At 24.5% G+C, this 16,913-nt stretch overlaps 1 protein-coding gene across 3 annotated transcripts in view; it reads left to right on the top strand.

Annotated features, from left to right (window-relative positions):
- The window catches only part of LOC117176269 (glycogen debranching enzyme), a 101,646-nt gene that overhangs the window by 17,263 nt on the left and 67,470 nt on the right, over positions 1 to 16,913 (top strand). For all 3 annotated transcript variants that reach the window (XM_033366438.1, XM_033366436.1, XM_033366437.1), the window contains 6 exons: positions 3,933 to 4,053; positions 4,140 to 4,329; positions 10,830 to 11,040; positions 11,329 to 11,463; positions 14,935 to 15,153; positions 15,228 to 15,463. In XM_033366438.1, the coding sequence (XP_033222329.1) occupies positions 3,948 to 4,053; positions 4,140 to 4,329; positions 10,830 to 11,040; positions 11,329 to 11,463; positions 14,935 to 15,153; positions 15,228 to 15,463 (1,097 nt within the window). In that variant the 5' untranslated portion in view covers positions 3,933 to 3,947. The remainder of the gene's footprint in view (positions 1 to 3,932; positions 4,054 to 4,139; positions 4,330 to 10,829; positions 11,041 to 11,328; positions 11,464 to 14,934; positions 15,154 to 15,227; positions 15,464 to 16,913) is intronic.

Genomic DNA, 16,913 nt, shown 5'->3' with positions numbered 1-16,913 from the left:
CTGCAGAATTTTTTTAACTGACAATTAAAAATATATCTTTTTTATTTGAAAGTTCAACTTTTAGGTTGAAAATTTATCTTTTTTTGTGGAAAATACAATTGTTTGGTTGCAATATCAACTAATACATTCTTTGTTGAGAATTCATCTTTTTCAGTTGAAAATTCTACATTTTTGTAGAAAATCACCATTTTTGCAGTGAAATTCAAGATTTTGGCAGAAAATTAACCGATCTTGTTTAAAATTAAACTTTTTGGTTGAAAAAGCATATTTTTGGGTTAAAAATTCACCATTTTTGTAAATAATTCGTCTTTTTGCTTTAAAATTAGATAATTTTGTTTAAAAATTCTGTATATTGTTCACAATTCTTTTTTTTTTTTGACTGAAAATTCAGCTTTTTCGTTCAAAGTTATTTTTGTTATCACAGTTTTTGTCTGAAAATTTAATTATTCCATTTTTAGTTGCAACTTTATCCTGTATATTGATAAGTTAAAAATTAAACTATTTAATAGAAATCTCATGTATTTATTTGTTTGAAAAGTCATCTTTTCAGGTATAAAATTAATCTTCTTCGTTGGAAATTCAACTTTTTGGTTGAAAATTTAACTGTTTGGTAGAAAATTTATACATTTGATTTAAAAGTCATCTTTTTGTGTTGAAAAGCATTTTTTTCATTAAAAATTCATCTTTTCCGCTCTAATATTTTGGTTAGAAATCCAACTATTTTGTTGAAAATCCATATTATTTTTGGAAAATTTCTCTATTTTGTTAAAATCGTAATTTTTTGTTGAAAATTCAACTTTTTGACTTGAAAATTGTACTACTTGGTTAAAACTTTAACTATTTTGTTGTTGTTGAAAATTTGGCTCTATTGGAATGTTAATTTGTAGTTAATTCGTCTTTTTCTGTTGAAAATTCAACCATTTTCTTGAAAAAGAAATACATTTCGGCTTGAAATGTTAGGAATTTAAAGTGTTTCGTATTGACTTCAATGTGTTATCTGCATTTATTTAATTTAAAAGAATGTATAAACGTAAAATCCATCTTTAGATATTACTAGGAAAATTGAAAATGGTTTTTTAGTTAGAAAAAATATTTTAAGAGAATATTTAAAAAGATTTCCAAAATTGTCAAAAAAAATGTTGCAGGATTTTTTCAAAACTGAAAGAAAAATTTGAATCGTTTTAAAAGATAATTCGAAGATCTGAAAAATTTCAAAACATTTAAAACAATATGAAGATTTTTTAAATTGTTGAAGTTTCTTACGGATTTTTAAAAGATTAACCATTAAAATAATTTATTTGATAATTCTAGAAGTATTTTGTTAATTAAATTTTTTATCATTTAAATTTTAATGTTCCTAAATTAAAATTGCTTAAAATAAAAACTAAATAATAAAAATTTACGAAGAAAAAGGTTTGTTAAAGAATTTTTTCAATTATAATGTTTTTTAAAGTTGGATCTTGCGGTTTTTGTCTACTAGCCGTAGACAAAAATCACAAAATCCAACTTTAATTATTATTTCATCTGGACAAAACCCTAACATCAATTTATATAATGTTTTTTGCCAATCTGTATTCCTACTACATACAATGTAAATGTTTTCACTAAATTCTCTTCGCTGCAAACATTTTTTTATAGAAAATTTCAATAATTATTTAACTATAATGTGTTTAATAATTTTCATGTATTTAATACAGTGTGATTTTGAAGAAAACATTTTGTTTGCTTTCACAGAAATAATTTTTAATGATAATAGAAAACTCATTAAGTACTTCAATAAATTTTTCACATAGATGTTTTCTCATAATGACAGAGAACTCAGAAAATTTCAAATTGAAAATAAAACATTTTTTAATAAAAAATATTTTAAATGAAATTTGCATACAAGGAATTAACCCTTTAACGTCACATGGACACTTTGGATGTTACCTTCTTCGTAATTATTTTTAATCATGAAAAAGCTGAGCGAGAAAGGTTTTTTTTCAAAGTTACATCGCTATATAAAACTTTTAAGACAATTTTTGTTAACTGTAATTTTTTTTACAATTTGTATTCTTATTACAATGTAAATGATTTAATTAAATATTTGTCGATAATATTTTTTGATGAATATTTTCGAATAATTTTTTAGCTACAATGTTTTTGATAATTTCGTTATTTTACCACAGTGTGATATGGAGAAAAAGGAATTTTACTTTCTCAGATGTTTTTTAAAATCAAAAAATAAAATAAAAATGATTTAAAATATTTTTTCATACCAAAAATTCGGTTAAGGGTATTTTTTCATACAAAAAGGTTATTTAAATGTTTTTTTTCATAAAATATACGTCTCTAAAAAATATTTCGAAAGAGTTCTGTAACGACATTGTTTTCTAACAATTTTTAAATTCTTTACTTAAATTTAAATTTAAAATGAAAGAACTTTATATAATTTTTCAACTGCAATATTGACTAAAGAATTACATTTTTGTAATTTTCAGAGATTTAATAAAATTCACTGACGAGGGCCCATTGTACGCCGAAAATATTGAAACAATTTAATTAATTATAAATATTAAACTTTTTCATATTGCAGGGTGGCCACCCGGAAAACAACAATTAGCCGTGAATCTTAAGCACTGCGAAAAATCCGGACATTTTTTTGAAAACCAGGAAAATTTTCAGATCTTTTTTACTTTCGCAATTCATATATTTTCACTCTTCGAAAAAAATTTGTTTAAAATTGTGCTGAATATTACCGATCGTCTCCGTTAATATTTCGAAGATCATTTTATATTTGCGATTTTAAATTTAAAGTTTTATTTAAAAATGAATGTTTGTTTTATACTATATATTTAAGAATTTAAAGTTTGTGTTGATGTGTCATTCAAGTATTAAAATTCCTTTGATATTTGAGATCAAAAACGTCCTTTTAAAATATTTAAAATCGTAATTACATCGGTAACCTAAATTTATATAATTAATTACTAATAATTGGAATAATATAATGATAATTTACAAACATTTCAAACTTTTTGCTAATAAAGTGAAAAACAGCTTTTTGCGAAAAAATGATTTGAATTTGGGGAGTGCCATAAGCTCACGTGTTATATGTCTTGTCATCAAAATATAAAATATACCCACTTCCGGTCATTTCGATTTTTTTTATCAAAAATATAAAATCTATTTTTTAGATTTTGGATCAGTAAAATTTTCTACTATTTTTTTCGAAATACATCTATTTTGTTAAAAAATTTTATATATTGGTGGAAATTTTCACTATTAAAAAAAAATTCGACTATTTTGTTGAACGGTCGTCTTTTTGGATAAAAAATCCGACTTTTAGGATTGAAAATCCTTTTTTTTTGCTGTAGAAAAGTAATCTTTCTGGATGAAAATTCATCGTTTGTAGTTGAAAGTTTTTTTTTAATTGAAAAGTCTAATAAAATATTTTTTGTTCAGAATTCATCTCATTAAAGTTATTTGAAAGAATTTATTTCCCTACAATTCCCCTATTTACTTCAAAAATCATCCCATTTTCCCTTTTTTCATTTTTTGAGAGCATTCTGGGCTGTGAAATCTTTTTTACAGTAATTTGCATTATATATTGTACTTTTCAGTTGTAAAATGTTTAATTATTTTAAACATTTATACCATCAAACAATTAGTATTGGATTATTATTTTTATAAACGCTTAAAAGTCCCCCGCGAAAATTGTAATTTTCAATTGACCACCCAGTTTTGAGGAAGAATTGAATTCGAGACTAATAGGCAATTCCTATCTTTGTTCGGAATTTAGTTTCACCGGGAAAGAATAATTAAAATTGTGCTAGAAAGTCAGGAAATTTTTTTATCTCTTCCTGGAAATTCTCGATATTTAATCTTACTCTACACAAAAAACCCAATTTTATTTTTATGAACGAACTTTTTTCATTTTATAAATTAAATTTTAGGCCGAGAAAAACAATATGGCAAGGAAGGATTCTACTCATATCCAAACTGGGGAGCAAATAAGAGTTCTGACTCTGAACAAAGGAGAACACCAAGATGGGATTTTGTACAGACTTCAAAAAGGTTAGTTAAGAAATTCCAAAAATAAAAATTGAAATTTCTTCGGATTTATTTTTTATTTTTATATTTAACGAAATTTTCAATTTCAGGATATCAAGTTCAATTCAGACTAGGACCCTCGTTGCTCGGAAAAAATATCGATATATTCGTCAATCATCCTCCAACGAATGATAAACAATTTGAGAGACACACTTATTATCAGTTAAAATGGGTCGAGGAAACTGCGATTTTACGAGTAACTTCTGCTGGATCTTTTCACTTTTATGCCTCAGATGCAAAGTAGGTACCAATAACCAAAATTAAATTTATGCCTCACAGACCGGTCCCTAAAGTACCCTATTTTCAAGATTTGATCCTAATCGTATCCTATTTGCAACTCATAATGGAACTTTAAAAAAAAAATTAGAATAAGATCAAAGTTTCAAAGAATCAGGTATTCTGAAAAAATAGCAAAAACCAGGGATTTTTAACAAAAATTGCAAAAGTTAGAAAATTTCTGTAAGAATTCCTTTAAGAGACCGTTAAACAATCACTTTTTCAAATGTACCGAGAAATTTTTTATAGATCTTAATAATTTGACGTTATTTTTAAGATTTTAGGGTATGTTTAAAACTTCTAAAGCATTTTAAGGGCTTTTATTTTAAAGCATTTTAAGGAATTTTAAATATTACCAAGGAAATATTAATTACATTAGTTCGAAAGAATTTCAAAGCGTTTGAAGTATTTTAGTATCAAGAATTTTCTTTTAGAAGGAATTTTATAAGATTTTCGAGGATTTCCATTATTTTAGGAAATTTTAAAGCACTCAATGTATTTTAATACATTTTCCAGGATTTCGGAAAATACTATCATAGAATTTCTCGGCATTTTGTAATATTTTGGTGGATTTCAAAGAATTTATTCACCATAAGTGAGGAATTTTGAAGGACTTCAAAGAATTTGAAATATTTTAGGAGATTTTACAAAATTCTGAGGAGATTTGAAATTATGTTTTGCAATTCACCCTGATTTCTTATGAATGGATGCTGAATTCTTTTAAATTCGTTTAATTTTTTGTAATTCACTTGAATTCTAAATTCACTCAATTGTACTTAATTTAATTGAATTTTTAAATTTAATTCATAAATTGATCAAAGGATTTGAAATATTTTAAGGCATTTTTTCTTGGCATTTTCAAGAGCTTTAAAAAATGTCAAGGGATTTCAAAAGATTTTAAAGGATTCGAAATATTTTGGCTATTTTAAAAGATTACAAAGAAATTTTTTTGCTGATTTCAGTAATTTAATGGTATTTCAAAGGATGTGAAATATTTTAGGATATTTTAGAAGATTCCCAGACATTTTTAAGAACTTCAAAAAGTTTCAAAACAATTTCATAAGATCATAATTAAGAATTCGAAATTTTTTAGGAAATTTTAAAAGATTCCCAGAAATTTCTACTTTATTTCAAAAGTATGAAAGGATTTAAAAGACTTTAAAATATTTTAGAAGATTCCCAGGCATTTCAAGATCTTTAAAAAGTTTAAAAAAAATTTCGTAAGATATTAATTAAGAATTCGAAATATTTTAGGAAATTTGAGAAGATTCCCAAAAATTTCTAATTTATTTCAAAAGTTTGAAAGGATTTAAAAGAGTTTAAAATATTTTAGGATATTTTAGAAGGTTCCCAGGCATTTTTAAGACTTTTATCAAGTTTGCAGAAATTTTTTAACATATTAATTGAGGATTCGAAATATTTTAGGAAATTTAAAAAGATTCTTAGACATTTCTAACTTATTTTAAAATTTGATGGGATTTCAAAGAATTTAAAATATTTTAGAAGATTCCCAGGCATTTTCAAGATCTTTAAAAAGTTTCAAAAAAATTTCGTAAGATATTAATTAAGAATTCGAAATATTTTAGGAAATTTTAAAAGATTCCCAGAAATTTCTAATATATTTCAAAAGTTTGAAAGGATTTAAAAGACTTTAAAATATTTTAGGATATTTTAGAAGGTTTCCAGGCATTTTTAAGACTTTTAACAAGTTTGCAGAAATTTCTTAACATATTAATTGAGGATTCGAAATATTTTAGGAAATTTAAAAAGATTCTTAAACATTTCTAATTTATTTTACAATTTGAAGGGATTTCAAAGAATTTAAAATATTTTAGGATATTAAAAAAATCAAAAGACATTTGCAAGAGAATTAAACAATTTAATAACAAATAAAACAAAAAACAATACAGAATTTCTTAGAATTTCGGAAGATATGGAACTATTTTACAAGACCTAAAAGTTGGTAAGATATTTAAAAATATTCCAAGGGGCTTCATAAGATTTCCGCGGATTTTAATTATTTTAATGGATATCAAAAGCAATCTAAATATCCTAATACGTTTTCCAGGAAGAGATTTTAAAATATTTTTTGCAATTCATATTGAAGTCTTTAAAACTCACCTTAAATTCTGAGGCATTTCATCAAATTCTTTTAAATTCTTTTTAATTCTCATAATCTTAATAAAAACTGGCTCAATTCAATGATTTTTTTCACGTTTTCGGATTGTTTTGAATTCACTTAACTGTTTTTTAAATACAGTTTGATTTTTTATGAATTTCATCGAATTCTTCTCGTTTCCCTTTAATTCCTCTAAATTCACTCCAATTTTACTCAAATAAATGGATTTTTATATTTATAAAAATGTTTCCAATTCGTTTGAATTGTTTTGTAGTTATTAGTCACTTTTTGGTTAAATTTTATCTTACATTTTTTTAATTCACTTAAATTTTTCTATTTTTACTTAATTCTACCTAATTCTTGGATTTTAAAAAAATTTTTGAAAATAATTTTTAAATTGTCCAAATGCCCAAATTGTCGTTGGGCATGATCAATTTTCAAGCAAAAAAAATGCTTTTATTAAAACAGCTGAATTTGCAACCAGATAGTTAAATTTTTAACTAAAAAAAATGAATTCTCAACAAATTACATAAATTTTCCACAAAACAGATACATTTTTTACCAAATTGTTGAATTGCCAAACAGACGAATTTTCTACAAAAAATGTTGAATTTTCACCAAAAAATGTAATAGTTGATATTCAAACAAAAAAAGATGTTAATTTGAAATACAAAAAAAACAGGTAAATACTACAACCAAAAAAAGACAAATTTTCAATAAAATACTTTAATTCTCAACTAAAACATATTAATTTTTAATCCTACAGTTACATGTTTCACAAAAAAAAATTAATTTTTTGTCAAATTATACTAATTTTTAACAAATTACATATATTTTCTACCAAATAGTTAAATTTTAAACCAAGAGGATTAATTTCCTACTGAAAACACGAATTTCCGATAAAATAAGTGATTCCTCAACCAAATAGTTGAATTTTCTAATAAAAAGATCAATTTTCCACACAAAAAATGGAATAGTTACATTTTCAGTTAAAATCACAAATTTTAAAACAAAAAATAGGAAAATTTTCAAAAAACATAGTAAAATTTTTAAACGGAGAGATGAATTTTGAACCAAAATGATGAATCTTCAACCGTAAACATTAGTTTTTAACAAAGTATTTCAACTTTCAACTAGCAAGTCGTTACATTGTTAAGCCCAAGATTCGAATTCTTAACAAAACAGTAGCATTTTCAATTTGGAATACCAATTTTCAACGAATAATATAATAATTGATATTTAAATCTCAGATGATTTTAATTTTAAGTAAAAAATAGTTGAATAAAACTAAAAAATACGAATTCTCAACAAAATATTCGAATCCTAAAATAAAAAAGATAAATTTTGAACCAAAAAATGATGTATAATTTTTATTAAGTGAAATCATTTTTCAATAAAAATAAGGAATTTTCTTTAAAAAAAACTTCAATTTTCAACCAAATACATGAATTTTCAGCCAAAAAAATAACTTTTAATTAAATTAATACAATTTTTAACCAAGTAAATGTAAACAAAAAAGATGAATTCTGAACGAAAAAAGGCGATTTGTCTATTAAACCGTTGAACTTTCAACTCGATAAATGATTTTTCAACAAAAAAGTTATTTCACAACCGTTCAATTGAATTTATAAAAAAATAGTTAAATTTTCAGATAAAAAATAATAATATTTAAATACAAAAAAAAGTTTCAACTAAAATTATAAATCTTTAACAAACAAAAAGATCTTTTGAAAGAAAAGTTCAACTTTCAACTAAGGAGTTTAATTTTAAACGAAAAATGGAATAGTTGATATTTCAGTAAAACATATTTTGATAAAAAATAAAAAAATCAGTTGGATTTAATCAACAAACACGAATTTAAAAAAAAAAAACATCATTTTTCAACCAAATAGTTAAATTTTCTACCAAATTGTCTAATTCTCGAGACGAAAGTACGATTTTTTACAAAAGAGTTTAATTTGCAACCCGAAAATGTGAATTTTCAACAGAAAGGTTCATTTTTAATAAGAAAAGATCAATTGTTAACCAGACAGTTGCATTTTCAAAAACAAAACAAAAAAGATGAAATTTCTACAGAAAGAGATATTTTAATAAACCAAACAGATGAAAGTTCAATTAAATAATTGAATTTTGAATTTAAAAAATTTGTTAGTCAAGAAACCAAATTATAATTAAACTGCTGTTTTAAACTTTGAGGTTTAAGAAGTGTATAATTTATTGTGCAAGACGATTCGGAATCAATTCAAAATGTAAGATTTTCCACATGTAAACAACCGATTGAGACTTTATAAACTATTTTAATTTCAAAAAAATTCAAAATAACACATTCGTAATTAAAGGCTTTTATTAAATTTCAAACACTGTTCCAATCAAAAATTTGGAATTTGTCAATTAAGAAAAAGAATTATTGATTAATTTTCCAAATAATTTGACTGTTCATTTAAAATCAGTAATTATAAATCAAATATTCAAAACTGAAAAAAAACTTTAAACGTCACAATTTTAATTGTTCTATTTAAAGAGTTTTAATTATTAAGTACAATTTCTGAATTTTAATGTATAAATAAATATTTAACTTAAATATTAAAGGAAAAAATCGAATACGTTGAAGAGATATTTAGAAATTTCGAAAAGATTCCAAATTAATAAAAAATTTGAAATTGTTTGAAATAATTTAAACAAAGTGTCTACGTATACCGACAAAATCCTGCTATACGAACAAAAATGTCGGTGCTAACAGCCCACAGCCTAATTTGAAACAAAATATAGATTTTTTCAAATTTTGGAAAAAAATTTAGAAGCTTAAGAATTGCGAAAGGCTGCAAATGAATAAAAAATATTCTCTTAGGGTGGCTTTGTCGTGCCAAAAGTCAAGTATCTGAATAAAAAAAAATAGTTTTCCTATGATTTTAAGAATCAAAATTTTATACTGATGTCATTTTAAAAAGAAAACATATCTTTGAATGAAAAATGTTTATATTCATGAAAAAACATTAATTTTAACCATTTTTTTGAAATTTATTTTGTTCTAATCGTCGTTTCTCACCAATTTCTGAAAAATGATTGCATTTTAATAAATGATGCCTCATTTTTCCGGTAAAACATTCTCTGCAAATATCTCAACTATCTCAAGATTCCTTTGAAAATTGAAAAAAGATTTCCAAAATTGTCAAAAATTAATTTGGAAGATTTTAAGGATTTTTTTTTTAATTTTGCGTGATTTTTTTACAAAATGTTGGGGAAATTCTAATCATTTACAAACAAAGTTTAGAAACTCTAAAAAAATTTAGACATATTTTGAAATTTGAAAAAATGTAAAACAAGTCGATTTTTTAATATTTTGAATTCAAATTTTGAGGCTTTCGAAGAATTTTTAAAATATTTAAAGTCAACATCATTTAGCTTCTAATTTAAGAAGTCTTCAGTTTATAAAAAAGTGTAAAAATTCAATTTTTAATGTTTCTAGCTTAAAATGCCTTAACTGCCCGTTTTTTTTTTACCTTTTTTGGGGATTTTTTTTTGACGAACGATAACAAGATACAACTTTGAGCTTTTCACTATATATTTATTCACATTTGAAAAGTAAATTGTGCAAGTTTGAACCCAAAATCTTTATTATAATGCGTATGGCGCCACTCCGAAGACACACACGTCAAAAAAAAAAGTGTTTCCATGGCCGGCATGATTCCGGACGAACGGCTTATTTGAAATCAAAAAACCAAACGGCATTTGAATCTGTGAAGCTGTGACCATCGCCTGAACTAGGATATTTTAAAAATATTGAAAATTGAATAATTGACACGGTTTTGAACTTTTTTTTTCAAATTTCATGATTTTTTTCGATTATTTCCTTATCCAAAAAAAAAAACGCTTTGGAATTTTTGAATTATCCTAGTTCAGACGATGCGTACACATGTGGTGAATTTACTTTACAAATTTCAAAGCAATCGGTCAAACCGTTGTTGAGATATCATGCCGGCCAATTCGAAAAACGTGGTTTGGATAAAAACGCGTTTGAAAGTTCAAGAGCGCTTTAAACAATGAAGTAAACCTATTCGTTCTCACAACTGTAACTTTCCAATGACATCGAATATTGGAATATCACTTCACCAGCATATTCTACACATGTGCAGGAATAAATTTAAACAAGAAAAAAAATCGATTTTTTCGACCGGACACACGGGTGATGATTAAAAAATCAAAATGATTAAAATGATTTTTTAATTTCATTGACCGTGAATAATGTTTGCGAACCGAGAAAAACCCGGGAAATGACCCGAATTTTTTTAAATAAAAATGACCACCCCTGTTCTTGTAACAATTTCTCTGATTATCTATTTTGCAGAACGGAAATTGGTGCGAAAGCCATTGCCTCTGGATACCTTTTAGTGGATCCTGAATTAAAAATAGGTGAAAACGGTGAAGAACTTCCTCTTGATTGTATTCAGTGCCAAACAGTATTGGCAAAATGTCTTGGACCTTTTTCAACTTGGGAAAGTAAATTGTTGGTCACAAAAAATTCCGGTTACAACATGGTTCACTTCACACCGATTCAAGTATGTTTTTCTAATTCTTACTCTTTCTATTAGCCACTTTCCTATTTTTGAGACAGCAGGATTCGAAGTACTTCTGTGGAAATAAAAAAAAGCATTAAAAAGTATCTCTCTGAAGACAAAATTATTTAAAAATCTGCCTTTTTAAATTGGTCAAAAAATAGTTTTTTAATAAAACAGTAGTGGAAAAAATGTTTTAAATTAAAAGCAGAACTTATTTAAAAGTAAAATTTCTTTCATGCAACCTGAGACAACAATAATTAAATATTTTATCAATTATAATTTTTTTAGGAACTGGGAGCATCCAGGTCATCATACAGTTTGAGCGATCAACTAAAACTAAATTCTGAATTTAGTCATGGAGAGAAAGAAACAAGATTTGATGATATCGAAACCCTAGTCACAAAGATGCGCAACGAATGGAAAGTAGGTTCTTTTATTTGGTTTTATTTTGTTTGGTTTAAAATTAAATTATTTTGTTGAAAATTATTCCGAGTTGAAAATTCACCTGTTTTGTAGAAAATCCGTGTTTTTGGCTTTAGAAAGGAACAATTGGATAGAAAATTAACCTTTTTTTAATTTATATTTTAAATTGAAAATGTAACTATTCGGTAGATATTAATACATTATTTTTAATGTGAATTTTCGGGTTAAAAATTGTAACTCCTTTCTTATAGATATCCGTTTTTTTGGCTTAAAAATTTAAGAGTTTGTTTACAAATTAATGTTTTTTTTTTGAAAATTGTTTTTTTTTCTATCTGAAAATGTAACTATTCCATTTTTAATTGCAAATTTATTTTTCAATCGAAAATTCAACCATTTAGTTGAAATTTAATCTTTTTGTTTGAAAATTTAACCAGTCGGTTAAAAGTGCATTTTCGTAGGTTGAAAATTCAACTATTAGATAGAAAGTTCATGTCATGTGCTGTAAATTTGTATTTTTTTTTTTAGTAGAAATTTAATCTTGTTTGTTGAAAAATCATCTTTTTGGCCGCGGATTCTACAATTTTGATAATAATTATTTTTTATTTTAAAATCCATGTTTCTTGATGGAAAATTATCTTTCTTATTCAAAATTCGTCTTTAGAGGTTTAAGTGTCAAATGTTTTGTATAACAGTCGACTTTTTAGCTTGAAAACTGAACATATTTGTTGAAAATTCGAATTTTTGGGTAGAAAATCAAACTTTTTTTTAATATTGACCTATTTAATTGAGGATTTAGCTATTTTGTTAAAAATTGGTATTTTTGTGTTGATTTTGAATGGTTGAAAATTCGTTTTTTTTTTAAATTTTTTATTAAGTAATTTTTTAAACTGAAAATTTAGTAATTCTATTTTTCGTTGAAAAATGATCTTTTTTAGTTTCAGATTCAACTACTTTGTTCAATTTAATTCTTTTTTGTTTGAATATTCGACCAGTTATTTAAAAATGCATCTGTGTATGTAGCAAATTTAACTATTTCCTTAAAATTGAATGATTTTGTTTAAAGTTTAACTGTTTTGTTGTAAATTCCTCCCTTTTGATTAAAAATCTATTTTTTATAATAAAAAAGTATTTTCTTGGTTAAAAATAAATTTTTTTACTATAAATTTAACTTTTCCGTTAAAAAATTGAATAGTGAATTAAACTATCTGGTTGAAAATTAAAATTTTTTGTTTGGAAAATCCATATTTTTTTGAAAATTCAACTATTCGGTAGAAAATAAACTTTTTTGTTGAAAAACCCTTATTTCAGGATGAAAATTCATCATTTTTGTAGATAATTCGTATTCTTGGCTTCAAAATTCAAGAATTTGGTTGACCATTTATGCATTTTGTTAAAAATATGATTTTTTTAAGTTAAGAAATTAAATTTTGTAACTGAAAATTTTACTTTTCCATTTTTGATTGAAAATTTGTCCGTTATAAGTTTAAGAATTCAAATATTTTATCAAAAATGCATGTATTTTGTTGAGAATTCGTCTTTTGGGTAGAAAATTATCTATCATGGTAGAAAAATCTTTCTTTTCGGTTAAAGATAAACTTTTACTCAGATTTTCGACTTTTCGTTTCGAAAAATAAACTATTACATAGAAAATTCTTCTTTGTCGGTTAAAAATGAACCATTTCATTAAAATTGTTTGTTAAAGTCATCTTTTTTCGTAAAAAATTTTACTGCTTTATTAAAAATTTGTCTTTTGGATTGAAAATTTATCTTTTATGGTATAAAAGTAATTTTATTAAAAAAAAATAACTTTTTTGGTGGAGATTTTAAGAATTTTATTTAAAGTTTATACTTTTTGGTTGTAATTGATTGTCAATCTGAAACCTTAACGATTCCATTTTTGGCTGAAAATTCAGCTTTTTTGTTTGAAAACTTATCTTTATAGTTGAAAATGAACTGTTTTGTTAAAGTCATATTTTTTAAATTAAAAAATCAACTGCTTAGTTAAAAATCCATCTTTCTTAAAGGAAAATTGACTTTCTTGTTAAAACTTCGTCTTTTCATGTTTAAATGTGAACTGTTTTCTTTAAAATTCGAGTTATTAGCTTGTACAATGAACTCTTTTATTGAAAATTCGACCTTTTGAGTATAAAGTTCTTCTTTGTTGAAAATTAACCTAATTCATTGAGGATTCTACTATTTTTGTTGTTTTAAATTCGCCCTTCTTATTTGTACATTTATTTTTTGTGGTAGAAAAGTCTTTTTTTCTTGTACGGTACTATTTTTGATTAAAAATTTGTCCTTCAAGAGTTGTAAATTCAAATTTATGCTAAAAAAATCATTTATTTTGTTGAGAATTCGTCTTTTGGGTAGAAAATTAATCTTTTATTAGAAATCTTTAGAAAAATCTTCCTTTTTTGGTTAAAAATAAACCTTTTTATTTATATTTTAAACTTTCCGTTTCGAAAAATGACCTTCTTGATAGAAAATACAGCTTTGTAGGTTAACAATTAACTATTTCATTGAAAATTCAAATATTTCGTCAGAAATTTAATTATTTTTTTGGAAACTCAACTTTCTTGTTCAAGTATCTTTTTTTTTTAATTCAACTGTTTTGTTAAAAAATCGACTTTTTTGGATTGAAAACTTATCTTTGTAGATTGAAAATAATTTATTCCGTTAAATATTCAAATATTTTGTTAAAAATTAATTATTTTGTTGGAAACTCAACTTTTTTGTTAAAGTAATCTTTTTTTCAAAAACTCAATTGTCTTCTAAAAAGTTCGTCTTTTTTGGCTTGAAAGTTTTATTTTTAGTTTAAAGTTAAACTATTTGGTTGAAAATTCATCTATTTTGCTAGACAGTTCAAATATTTCGTGTTTAATGTAACTGTCTCTTTAATAACTTTTTTTTTGTTGAAAATTAGTTTTTACGGGTTGAAAATTCTTCCCGTTTTATGTATTAAAACATTTTTTTTAACTATTTTGTTAAAAATGCAATATATTTCGATTTAAAATCTTAGGAGTTTATCCTACATAAAAAAATCCTTACTAAAAATCTCTAGATAAAAATACGAAAAAAGGAGAGAAAAATGAGTTGGTTGCTTTCTCATTTTTCTTTCCTCTTTTTTATTTTTGTCTAGAGATTTTTTTCTGGGACAAAATTTTTTGTAATGGGGGTTCTTTTATTAATTTACAATAGGAACATTTTATGGTGATTGTCCAAGTTTGTTCGTTGGATTCTTGGTTTTATTTTCAGGAATTCCATACATTAAGTTGGTTATTGGACGTTGAATAGGATTTTGAATTTGATTCCAATCTAATTTAAAATTCATAAATTTAAAATTAGAATGTATTCTCCTATTTTCATGAAAAATCGCCATGTCACAAAAATAGCCCAAAATTGGTAACTTAGTTTACGCTTTCAATCTTTTTTTTTAAAGTGATTACAAATTGATTGTAATTCAATTTTTAGATGGTCAGCATTTGTGACATCGTTTTAAATCACACAGCAAATGAGAGTCCATTTCTTTTGACGAATCCAGAGTGCACTTACAATTGTGCGAACAGTCCTCATTTACGACCAGCGTATCTTTTGGATGCAACCCTTTTCGAATTGACTGTTCAAGTTTCAGCTGGAGATTGGGAATTGAAAGGTATCCCTACTGTTGTTGAGACTGAAGATCACCTGAATGTAAGACTTATTTTCTTAAATTCAAATTTTAAATGATTTGAAGTACACGGAATTAAAAAAAAAAAAAATTGTAGAGCATTCGTCACGCGCTTCACTCGCACTTCCTTCCACTGATTAAAATTCACGAGCTCTACGTTTTGGACATTACCGAAACCGTTGAAGAATTTTTGAGTCTGGCTCGAAATCATATGCCTCATGAAGAATCAGTCACAGAAAATAAAACTATTCAGATAATCAGCGATCCTCTCTTACGAAGACTAAAAGCGTCTATTGATATGACTCTTGCATTGAGGCTCTACAATACTTACAGGCAAGTCAAAAAAAATATATATTATCATGAAAATTAGTAAAATGGGGTGTGTACTGACAGGGAAATAGCCAGGAATTAATTGAGGATTAAAATAAAATCTGTAATTAACCGAGAACACAAATGCGAGCATGGTCACATTTAAAGTTTTTAAAAATGTGAATTTTGAAAGATTTCTAGAACAAGAAAAATTTTTCTTTAGATTTATGGTAAAATTTAAAATGATTGTTTATTTTTAAAAATTATTTTAAAGAGAATATTTCAAAAGATTTCCAAAATTTTCTGAAAAGGAATCCGGAAGATTTGAAGACAAATTTCCAAATTATGCAAATTTCTTTTTAATTTTTGGAAAAATAAATATTATTTTAAAAGACATTTAGAAGGTTTGGAAATTTTCGAATAATTTTGAACATTTAGGATTTTTTTAAAGTATTTAAAAATAATTTAAAATCTGAGGATTTCGAAAGTTTTTGAAGGTTAGAAGTGTAATTGTTTGGTTAAAAATTTATTTAATTTGTTGAGGATTCAACTATTTTGTTAAAGCTTCATCTCATCTGGCTGAATTCAACTGTAATTTAATAAAAATTCATTTTTCTGATTGAAAATTGAACTATTTTGTTGAAAATTCTTTTTTTAATTCATTTTTTAACTGAAACTTTAAACACTTCATTTTTGGTTGAAAATGGATCTTTTCTAATTAAATTGATATTCTTGAGTTAAAAATTCATGTATTTTGTTAATAATTCATCTTTATTTAATAAATTCAACTCTTCTTGATTAAAAATGGAATTATTTTTTAGTGGGAAAATCGATTATTATATTTTTCTTTAAAAATTCACGTTTTTTGTTGAAAATTCAACTACTTGCTTTAAATTTCAACTACTTCGTTACAAATTAATTTTTTTATGTAGATTCATAATTTTAGTTGAAAATTGGTCTTTTCGGTAAAAATGTATTACATAAATATTTTTAAAGTATTAAAAATTAATCAAAATTAGTAGAAAATTATTTTGTTGAAAAATTAAACAATTTTCTTAAAAGTTATTCTTTTTGTTTGAAATTCCACTGTTTTGTTAAAAAAATCGTCTTTTTTAATTGAAAAATCAACTGTTTGGTTGAAAATTAATTTTTTGTTTTGCAAATTCAGAAAATTGAGTAAAAAATGCAACTGCTTTATAGACAATTTATCTATTTAGTTTGAAAAATTGAACAATTGGTTGAAATTTATTTTCTTGCTGGAATCAAAAACCTTTTTTGGTTAAACATTCAACTTTTTTTTTAAATTTCGTCTTCTTGGTTTAAAAAAGTCAATTTTTTAAGTTTAAATTTACGCTTTTTCTTTTAAAAATGCAACTTTATGGTTCAAATTAATCTTTTCCGTTTGAGGATTCAAAACTATGTGATTACAACATCGTCTTTTTTAGATGAATTCAACTATTTTCAATTTAAAATA

This window comes from Belonocnema kinseyi, chromosome 7 (genome assembly GCF_010883055.1).
Source record: "Belonocnema kinseyi isolate 2016_QV_RU_SX_M_011 chromosome 7, B_treatae_v1, whole genome shotgun sequence".
Taxonomy (NCBI): domain Eukaryota; kingdom Metazoa; phylum Arthropoda; class Insecta; order Hymenoptera; family Cynipidae; genus Belonocnema; species Belonocnema kinseyi.
This window is presented reverse-complemented; position numbering and strand designations above follow the sequence as displayed.